Genomic DNA, 11,420 nt, shown 5'->3' on the forward strand with positions numbered 1-11,420 from the left:
ATACATAGAAGAGTACTCCTTTGAAGGATTTTTCTGAATTCAGATGTGAGAATGTGCTTTAATATTCATCTGCCTTGGTCTTTGAAAATATGATTTTCACAGCAGATAAAAAAATTTTGGTAGATCATGTAGCAGTACCTAGATTTTTAGGAAGATTCTATGCACGAGATCAACAATTAAGATATAAGTCACAGAATAAAGAGTAAATGATTCAGTAGAGAAAATGAGACTTTTGGTTGAAGATGGATGAACATACAAATTTTGCTCCCTTCCCAAATCCTACTAAAATAAGGCAAAGGAATATTTTTAACCTAAGGTTAAACCTACAGAACAAAAAAATGGGAGCTGATATTGGAAAAAGCCAAGAAGCAACCCACTAGATATTTCTGGAAGTAGGAGGTGAACGCTGGCTGCCCAACTTATACCCTCTAAGCAGAATTTTGAATCACGTTCTCTGGAAACTGATCAGCCTGAGACAAAGGAAAGAGACTACCCTGATAATCAGACAGTGAAGACTGCTATCAACAAGCCCTGCCCATGTACACTGGAGCTTCCCATCAGTTTCCGATGCCATTACTCTTAAATAGGAGCAAGCAGTCAGAGATCACAGACATCTGAGTAAAGCAGTTCACACAACGAAGTCAAATACAAACAGAAAGACATTGTTTGAAGAAAATTATGCAGAAAGAAGAAAACTTCAAAAAATTTATAATTAAAATACTAGAGGTATTAGCTCCAGGAAAAACAAAACGTGCAGGAAAGGAAAAGTAATCACAGTATACTATATGGCTCAGAGGTGAAGAGTATTTATAAAGGTAGAGGTATTTATAAAGTCATAACAAGGCAAACAGAGTATTGATCCAAATTATGGTGTATTGAGAGAATGGAGGAATGGGGTGTGTGTGTGTGTGTGTGTGTGTGCGCGCGTGTGTGTGTGTGTGTGTGTGTATAGCAGGAATGATGAGGTGACCAAAACTGAAAAATCAAGAAGTAGCAATGTAAGCATGTTCTTTAGAGATATGGAGATAAATATCAAAAGGATCAGCCAAAAGAAATGAAAGTGGTTGCCTTTTGGGAGTGGAAAACTGGAGCAGGAATAGGAGATTGCTGTTTTTTGGTAACAGTGACAAAGAACCAAATGACTTTTTAAATTACATACATGAGTAACTAAGTAAAGGAAAATCTGGATAAATGTTGTTTTTCAGTTAGAAAAGATATTTTAAAGAAAAAAAATCCATCATATGTGCATCCACTTATATTGTACAAGGAAAATGACATTTTTCAAAACATCACCCTAGAATTCAGAAATTTTGGGACTCTCTGTGTTTTATTGACCTTAGCATTGCTCAATGCATTTGTGGAATTCCTTTTTAGAAGAGGTAAGTTTATTAAACATAAGCTTTAATAATCTTAAATATATTAGACTGCATAGCACATTGGATGGTGGTTATACTGAGCCCTCAGGGAGCTGTAGCTACACTGTAGTTGGTGGAATGATTTCTCTGGAAAACCTAATTGATTTCTCTTCTAGAGTAGCAGAGGCTGGGAAAAGGCAGCGCCGTGGAGTAATTGTTGGGGTTTGGAAAGAGGCACAAATTGAAGGATGCGGAGAAATATACCAGAGCCACACCCACAGAATGACTCACTGTAAAGGAGTTAATATAAGAAGCAAGAGATAATTTCAAACACTTCTTATTCATATTTTTAATGAGTCAAAGGGTGTATTGCATTGATAAAGAAAAGCAATTTACTATGTAAAAGGAACAAATGAAATAAACATACAAAAAAGAAGTATTGGAAATAAAAACATGGTTGTCAATACTAAAGATCTCAAGAGAAGCAATGAAAAACCAGAATGTAATCATTGCTGAAATAAAAATTAGAAAACGCAAGGAATTCCTCCAGAACATAGAGCAAAAAAGACAATGATGGAAATTATGAGAAAAAAGAAAAAGATGTAGGCATCCTAGTAGATTGAAACAAGATGGTGGAGAATTATTAATCAAAGGAATAGAAGAAAATTTCACTGAGCTGAAGAGATTTGAATCTTCAGTAATAAAAGTGTTCACCAAATGCTGTGAAGGATTATTGAGAAAGGATCTATACCTAGAAAGTTATCTTGGTAAATTTGTAAATTCCAAGGATAAAAAGAAATCCCATAAGCCTCCAGATATGAAAAAAAAAAAAGAAAGGGATAACAAAACCTGAAGGAGAGAATGAGACTGACATTGGACTTTCCATCTGCAACAGTCCACGCTTCAAGACCATGGGAGTAATGACTGTTACAGAGTTCCCGTGTAAGGGTAAAAATAAGACATTTGGACATGAAAAAAGTTAAGAAGTATACTACCTATGTTCATTTTTATGAAAAGATTACTAAGGCAGTACTTCAGTCAAAGTAAAAATGAATTTTAAATAATTTAAATTAAGAACAGGGAAAATTTTATATAACAGTAATAAGCGATGCAATCAAATTTACAGCTGTTAAAGAGGATTCTTAAAAGAGGAATAAAATAGTTAACATTATCCTATATATAATCATTTATATATAAATTAACAGAAATCAGGACTAGAAATCCAGATTATTTCTTGCAGGTGAAGTAAGGGAATGCGGAAGCAAAAACAGTACTAAAGGTGAAGTCTTACGTAGGGTTGAGGGAGGTCAAAGTTACACTAAAAATTCAGGAAGCCAAACTAGAAATCCAAATTTAAAATGTTTGTAAAAAATGTAAATTAAAAACTTATAAAATAGGATGTAGAACTTCTAAGAAAAAAAGAAGAAAAAGAAAACTAGATAAGACTAGCAAATGTTGGCAAAGCAAAAAGGGTCAAATGTTAATATATTAATGATCATAAAATCCTCTTTTTAGTGGCAAAGACATTCCAATTGAGGTATATATATACATTAATCTAACCATATGCCACTTATAAGAGACACAATATGATATTAAAAAATATTGAAAACAAGGGTATGAGAGAATAGAAAATATATATTGGTCTCTGCCCCTGGTTTCCGGCACAAAGTTCCTAAAACCCTTGTAATTTCCTAAGTGATAAGAACTCTAGGGGCATCTCTTGCTCTAATATTGGTCTTAGACCTTGGTTCCTGAAACCTTAGTAATTTCCTGGGTGATAGGAGTGTCTTTTGTTCTAATGAGGCAACTTTGGGCAGGTTCCTAGATGACTCCTGGATGAGGGCTGGTCACCGGAAAGACCAAGTCATGATTAGAAACTTGGAATTTTCAGCCCTGCCTCTCCCCCCTCCATTCTCTTGTGTAGGGAGATGGTCTGAAAATGGAGTTAATGATCAATCATGCCTACGTTATGAAGCCTCCATAAAAATCCCCAAAGTACGGGGTTTGGAGAGCTTCTGGGTTGGTGACCAGGTGGAGGTGCTGGGAGAGTGGCATGCTGCTTCCTATATACCTTGCGCTATGCATCCTTTCCATCTGGATGCTCATCTGTATCCTTTAACAAGCTGGATGAAAGTAAGAGTTTAAAGGTAAGTGTTTCCCCTAGTCTGTGAGCTACTCTAGCAAATTAATCAGATCCAAGGAGGGGCTATTGGAACCTCTGATCTGTAACTGGTTGGTCAGAAGCACAGGTGACAACCTGGGCTTGCAACTGGAGCTGAAGAGGGTCGTGAGCAGTCTTGTGGGACTAAGCCCTCAACCTGTGGGATCTGATGCTGTCTCTGGGTAGACAGTGTCAGAACTGAGTTGAATTGCAGGACACCCAGCTGGTGTCCCAGAGAATTGCTTGGCGGGGGGAAAAACCTCCACACATTTGGTGACCAGAAGTGAAGTGTTCTCTGTGAAGGTAAAGGAGACACACAGGGAAGAAAGACATAGTAGGGAAGAACTGGGTTTTTCCCTACAAAGGAAGGAAAAGACTGAATTTTTTCCTTTATTAAAGGGATGAAGAAGGCTATTACAGACTAATGCAAATTAAAAAGAAAGCAGAGATGGCAATATCAATATCAGGCAAAGTAGAATTCAAATAAAAATCACTCACTTATACTTGTGAGATATTCTATAAAGCTAAACCATATAATATACCACGAAGATATAACATCCATGAACCTCAATATATTGAGCAACAGAACACTGGATATATAAAATAAAAACTGCCTGAAATAAAAGAAGAATTGGACAAAAATTACAATTATAGTAAAGACCTTTCTTAAAATGTGACAAATAGACAAAAAGATAATAATGGATTTGAAAAGCATAATTTAAACATAATAATAATGACAATTAAACAGTTTGGCTGTATATGTATAACGTTTTTAACCTTTTTTCTTAAGCAAAAGAGAATATACATTTGTTTTCAATGCCTAAAGGACATTTATAAAAGTTGATCATGTAACAAATCATAAGAATAATCTTAATGAAACTGAACTATCATATAGGTCATATTCTATGACCATGGATATAGGGGGATTAGAAAGTAATAATAAAAAGATAAATAAACCCCATCCCCAGAAGTTACATCTCCCAAATATCTCTTGAGTCAAAGAGGAAATCAAAGCTGAAATAATAGACAATTTAGAAAATGAGAGTGGGAACACTAATTCTACAGCCTGCAGCAAAGTTGAGCCCAAGAGGAACTTTAGCTTTAAATGTTTGTATTATTTAAAGAAATCATGAAATTCAGAAATCATGAAAATAACTGAATCATATTTTTCAACTCAAAAATCAGAACAGGATAAGTAAAATAAAACATAAAAGGACAAAGAGTAGAAATTCATGAATAAAACAAAAACAAAGTAAAATGTAGACATGGTTCTCTTAAAAAGTCCAATAAAAGTAGATTATTTATTCATTCTATAGTTATTTATGTTCTGGGCATACACTCTGAAAACAAAAAGGACAAACTTGGCTGATTCACTTTGTTGTACAACAGAAACTAGCACAGCATTGTGAAGCAGTTATACTCCAATAAAGATGTATAAAAAACAACAACAAAAAAAACCCACCAAACATGACAAAAATAAATAAATAAATGGTTCATTTAGAAGGAGTTTAGGTTGATAATTATGGCACAAACACCTATAATTGGGAGAAACCTTGGATAAATAAAAATCAAACCCTGTTATAACCTAGATGTCAGAGAATCATGACTCACCCACATCATAAATGTTCTGTGTAAAAGCTCCCACCTCAGGCCTTTGTGTTTTCTGTTCTTCGTATCTGGAACCTTCTTCTCTCAGACATAAGCTCTGCTCAAATGCTGCCTTACCAGGAATCTTTGTTTGACCACCCCATTCTCATCCTCAGCCTGCTTTATTCTTCTTCATATCACATATGAAACATGTTGATATCGCCCACTGTCTCTCCCACTAATGTAAAAATCCCTTGGAGGAGCTGTCTCTAGTGTGTTCACTGCTGTCTTCCTGGTGCTTAGACCAATGAATGGCTCATTGTAGACTTTAGATAAATGAAATCTTTGTCAAATGAAGGCTGCTCCACAAATCATTCCTGTGTATATAGGTGACATGGTTTGATAAGCATATAACAAATCCCTGATGAGTGAGGTTTTATTATCTTCATAATCTAAATTTTTACATATTTCTCAATAGTGCATGGGACAGAGGCAAAGCCAACCTGGCTCTCCATTCTTTGGAGACCAAGGTCAACAAGGTCTGGTCCCATGCCTGTTGTGGTAAGTGGTGGCTTTCTCATGGAAACCTCCAGTAATTCTCATTCACTTCTGGTTTGTAATTACATTGTACCCAAATGAGCTCTATGGCTCCCTACTAAATACTAAGTTCTTTAAGGTTTGTTTCTTAATGGTCTTTGTATGAGTCAGAGAGCTTAGTGTTGTGCCTGGCATACATTCAGTCCTCCATACTTTTTTCCAAAAGAATGAATGAAGAGAAACAGCAGTCTCCATGGCTGCAGATTTGCAGGAGTGAAGTGATATCTGGTACCCAACCTTAGGTTCAAGACCTTCAATCTGCATCTTAGCCCTCAGTGCCATCTTCACACCAGGGACCTACCACCTGCTCAATCCAGAACCCTATCCTGGCTCTGCTATGGATTCCAGGCAGGATACTCCCCACATCTTTTTGCCATCCATTTCTAGTGTAGCAAAGTGCTGGGATTGGAGCCAGACATATCTGCTGAATTCAAATCCTACCTCCTCCAGAAACCAGCTGTGTATTCTGGGCCAAGTTCCTGCTTTATTTCTCTTTCTTTCTACCTTTCTGAACTCAATGTGACACAGGCTGCTAGTGGTCCACCAATATCCATTCTTTTTCCTTTTATTATAGTACCTCTAAGCTTTAACTGGCCATACGGCTGCCCAGTTAGAGACTGCATTTCTCAGCCTTCCTTGCAGCTAGCTCTTGCCCTGGGGCTAAGCTCTGGCCAATTCGGAGTGAACAGAAGCGAGGCTTGTCACTTCCAGGTCATACTCCTAAGAGGAACGGTCTTATTCTCTCCTCTTGCCCTTCCCCCTTCCCTCTGGCAGGAGCACAGTCATGATGGTGGGAGATGAAGCAATCACTTCAGGCCCAGAGCTGGAAATCATGTAGTGAGAATGGCGGAGCTGCCCTACCAGCCCTGGTCTGCTCATCTCTGGTCTTGTGGATGAAAGAGAAATACACTTCAATCTTTTTTAAACCTCTGTATTTGGGGGTCTCTTTGTCACAAGAGCTTAGACTATACTCTAACTAATATGCTCAATTTTGTTAGTTGTAAAATGAGAATGATACCTGGCAGGGCTGTTCTAAGGAGGAGTATGCAGTAGAAGTTTAAGACTCGTGCAGCTTTCCTTTAGCCTGATGTCAAAGTCCCAGTCTGAGCAGAATAACTGAAAGTAATATATCTGGAGTGTTTGACTAGTGACAAAGTCAGTCACAGTCAAGATCAGGAACTATAGTATCACCCCTACCCCCCATCCCTCTCCCACTTTCTCTACTCCCTCTCAACTCCCTAAGCTCTAGGGTCAGCCAGTGGCCAGTTGGCTAATGAAACAGTAGGAAGAGAAACCTTTATGGTGCTGGTGGCAGGGAAGGACAGACATTTGTCAAAAAGAATTTAACTTTTTACAATGGCAAATGCCATACTAACTCTATTCCTTATCTCTTCCTGAAACGTTTGGTAAAATATCCAGTTCTTGTTGCAGTTTTGAGGCGCTAAATCTGTTTTGAGGCTATGTTTATGTTTTGAGTTCAGCCTTAAGGGCAAGCCTGGAGGGATGCTTGGACACTCAATGCAGCAGAAAAGGAGCAAGCTGGCCAGGAGCTGCTGCACTGTGGAAACCCAAGAGCACATGAGGCCTATGTGGGCATCCATCATCCTAGAACACTGGAAAATTTCACTAAAAGTTGGAAAATGGTGATTTTTGACTACAGATCCATAGTCAAAACTGGAAAGACTCAAACTATAGATTCTTAATTAAAGTCACTTGAATTTCTCCCAACCTCCTCACCAAAAATAATTGGTACATCCTCTATTAATACTAAATTTCAAAATTCACATATCATCAGGGAGATTTTGGCATAATTAAGTACCAACGTAATTAAAAAGAAATGTCTCAGCACTTACTCCATTGTATTATGGGGTTGGTTCTCCATGTCAAGAAACTGCTGCATCTGGTTTGTATTTCTTGATTTTTAATCTGTGAGGGGGAAAAAATGATCTAGATTCCTAAAATGCTTACATTTATTAACCTATAAAACAAGAAAATTTTGCTACTGGCAAACCATGTTGTTATATGAGTTTTTCTGAGTGTAGTAGCTCTCGGTTCCACAAAATGTAGAAACTTGCATGCGTGTGTGTGCCCCGTGCATTTATGACATTGGCTTAGTGATGAGTTGAAATAGATGCTACTGACTGAAATGAACATTCATTCACTATCTACTGAACAACAGCTTGGTGCCAGCTACTTTGCAAAGTGCCAGCACATGAGATAAGTAAAAGAGAATTCCTACTCCAGACGGGTCCCAGCTGAAGGTACTCAAGATTTCCTTCCTGGTGGCTCCCCTAAAGGTCTGCCTTTATTTGAGTAGATTCTTTCTTTGGTCCTGTCTGGATTTAGTTAGAATGAATATACCATGAGATTTAGGACAAAAAGCCTAAAATTGCCTAAAAATAGAAATCTTACAATTCCTCAGTGGCTCTGCGGGCACCCGCTCACCCTTTGGACAAAATAGGGATGTTAGTACTTCCTGAAGTAAAAAAAAATGTCTTTCCCAGCAACGTAGTTTTAATTAAAAAGAAAAAGTCTATGAGGATAAATGGACAAATATTGAAAAGGACTTTGACTCCTCCGAATAAAAGTTAAACAGCTTTCAAGATGGTAGAAAGAGGAGGAAGAGAGGTGGGCTCATGTCCCTCTCAAATCAACGGGATTAAAGAGAGACCCTGGAATTGCGAGTGGAGCAGAGGGGCGAGGAGCAGGAACGGGGAATGAAAACCTGACCAGTACGTTCAGATGAATAATTTCATTTTGTAGGTTCTCAAATCCCTCACTTTAACATCAGGGAAACTGAGGCACAGACGAGCCAAGTGACTTGCCCAAAGCCACACAACTAGAACACAGACCTTCCCGTTTAGGGAGAATCTCTGTTCTGAATTCTACAGGGTCAGCCCGAGCCTCTCTCCACCCGCCCCGCAGCCCGCGACCCCCGGGAGGGTTCAAGGCCAGCCTCCGCGGAACAGCCTGTCTGTTGGGGGTCCCCCGCTCGGCTTGGGCAAGCTGGGCTGAAGGTCGAGGGTCCGAGGCGGGTTACCTGCGCTGCGCCGCGCTCTCCCGAGAGGTCCGAAGCCCCGGGGGTAGGAACGCCGGGGCCACCGCCAGCCCGGCCCGCCCCGAGGGGGCCCCGCCGCCCGGGCCCGCCCGCCGCGCGGCCTCCGAGGCCGTTACGGCCTCTGGCTCCCGGCCTGCCGCCGCCGCCGCAGAGCCGCCGCTGGCTGCCATGGGGACGCGGCCGAACTCGCTGCCGCCGGGGGTGAGGTGGGGGATGGGCTCGGCGGCGCGGCGGGCTGACCCGCGGGAGGCCGCGGCTGGCTCGCCTTGCCGGGCTCCCCGGCACCGCGCCGCCCTGCAGTTCTGCGTCTCGTGTCTGCTCAGCAGACGGAGGGCTCCCCGAGACCGCATTCTGGGTGCTGTCCACTCTGTGGCTCCCACTGCTCAGCAGAGTGTCCGGCACTCGACGGGGATCCGAGAAATATTTGTCGGATGAATGAACGAAATAACGAGGGAACAAAGTGTAAACAGCTGTGGGGAGGGAGGGTTCTGCATCCAGGTTCCTTAAATCCCCCTGGCTTCCCCGCCTCTTACCCACATTTGAAATGATACGAAAAAGAAATAGACTTACGGCAAAGAGAGCTGCCTTTCGAGTCACCAGAGTGTCCCCCAGCTAGGAAGAGCTTTCAGCAGCAACTGTACCTGTCTTTCCCGTCCAGCGCATTGGGTCCTTAGAACAACTCTGACGGGGCAGTGTTGCTTCCCTCTTAGGGAGAAGGAAATAGCTCCTAAGTGGGGGAACACGGACGGAACGCAGAGTGATTGATTCCAAATTCTTTTTTTCACCAAATTCCAAGAATAATTGATGACAGAAGCTCTGTCTCATGGTTCTCATTTCAAAGAAATGATAGGAAAGAATATATGCATGAATACTTGTACGTACACACACACACACACACACACACACACATATATATATATATACCCATTTTTTTTTCTACTGATACCACGAGTGATATTTTAAGCACTTAGATTTTGTGTTTGGAAAATATTCTAGCATCTATTTTAGGGACAGAATTCCTTGCCAATACATTCAGTCGATTAATTCCTAATTCTTAAAATCTTTTATTTGCACTCCACTTTCATAATATTAACATTAATTTGCTACTTTAATATGGCTATCAATTTAATACTGACCTCAATCCCTCCATCCAAATTCCACCTGAATTTCAAAAAACCATTTGCTGTTTTCTTGACAAATTGAGTTTCATAGATGAATTGTGTAAAGTAACTCAGGTCATTAGTGCTAATAAATGTTTCATAGTTCTCATTATGATTGAATGAAGAAAGTGATCGTTTTATCTTAACTTGAGACCTTCCATTATTCTGTAAACCTTTGTCATATTCTCTATTCTTGTCTAAACTGAATGGATCAATGTATTTATTCTGACCCCAGGAAGGGAAAATGGAACTAGGAATGAAATTTAATGAAGTTTCAGGATGCCCAATATCACTCACACTGTGTAACTCTTTACCATTGGTAAGTACTTTTATGTTCATTAGGTCCTTATATGCTCAAAATGTACCATGCAACACAAGTGTAACAGGTGTTATTATAGCTCCTTTTAGCATATTAAGAACCTAAGGTTTAGAGAGAATAAAAAAATTTGTCCAAGAGGATACATCTAGTTCAAGTGCAGCTAAGATATGAACCAAGATCATCTTACTTCAAATCCAGTGCTCTTCAAACGCTGTCCAAAAATTAAGGTTGAGTAGGTTTCTTTAGCAGTCAGAATCTTGCACAGGTAACCGTAGATGTATTTAAAGCCACATTTTCACAAGAAAGAATGAATGTGAGCAGGGCTTGCAAAGCATAGGTATGTGAGAGTTCACATACTATGACAGATTTAAAGAAAATTTCAATATAGAATAGAAATACCCCATTCAATTTAATAGGAATAAAGGTTTCATTTCAGGGTGAGACTTAAGACTTAAAATGCAAAGACCTACCGTCCCCCCCTCCTCACTGCTCCTTGACTCCCCGCCATCAAGTAAGAACTGCAAAGCCTTGAATTTACCCTGAAATGTACCTATTATTAGATCTTTTCAGGTGAAATTGTTTTGAAAGGGATGAGGAGAGGATCGAGGATGGTCTTTGGAAGAAAAGCTAAGGGATGAATTATGTAGAATAAATGATAATCATTATAGACTGAACCTTAAGAATTGAAAAACCTTCATTAACAAAACAGTTTTCATGCCAAAATTTATAACAGTAGTACAGAAAACAAACATACAACTTTAATATATGGAAGGTTCTATAAATTATCTTTATGTCTGTCTTTTTATCAACACGGGAATATTTATTTTTATATCATTTTCAAAAGAAGGCTAAAAAATTATATATATTACAATAAAAAGTTATGACTACCTTATGCATGGAAAATATTTTAGAAAAAAGTTTTAATAATAATAATTATGAAATAACCATAGAATTGGAAGAATTAATTAAGGGCACCTAGTCCAACCCTTCATTTTATATAAAGAAACTCAGACCCAAAGAATTAAAATGATTTGACTAGTTTTATTTCTAGTTAATGACAAAAATAGAGATTAGAATCCAGGTTTTTTTCTTATTGTATCTTGCCACTTCTGTAAGTGGAAGCAGGTTGAGGGAGTTTTCTGGAGATGCTTCAATGCATATTCTAGTTGAGAAAATAGCCATT

At 39.2% G+C, this 11,420-nt stretch overlaps 1 protein-coding gene across 1 annotated transcript in view; it reads right to left on the minus strand.

Moving 5' to 3' along the window:
- Positions 1 to 9,108, minus strand: part of DEUP1 (deuterosome assembly protein 1) — a 98,775-nt gene extending 89,667 nt beyond the window's left edge. Inside the window, exons 1-2 of the mRNA XM_068556071.1 lie at positions 8,741 to 9,108; positions 3,322 to 3,468 (exon numbers count right to left, since the gene is read on the minus strand). Coding sequence (XP_068412172.1) covers positions 3,322 to 3,468; positions 8,741 to 9,108 — 515 coding nt within the window. The remainder of the gene's footprint in view (positions 1 to 3,321; positions 3,469 to 8,740) is intronic.
- Positions 9,109 to 11,420: the final 2,312 nt, after the last annotated feature.

This window comes from Eschrichtius robustus, chromosome 11 (genome assembly GCF_028021215.1).
Source record: "Eschrichtius robustus isolate mEscRob2 chromosome 11, mEscRob2.pri, whole genome shotgun sequence".
Taxonomy (NCBI): domain Eukaryota; kingdom Metazoa; phylum Chordata; class Mammalia; order Artiodactyla; family Eschrichtiidae; genus Eschrichtius; species Eschrichtius robustus.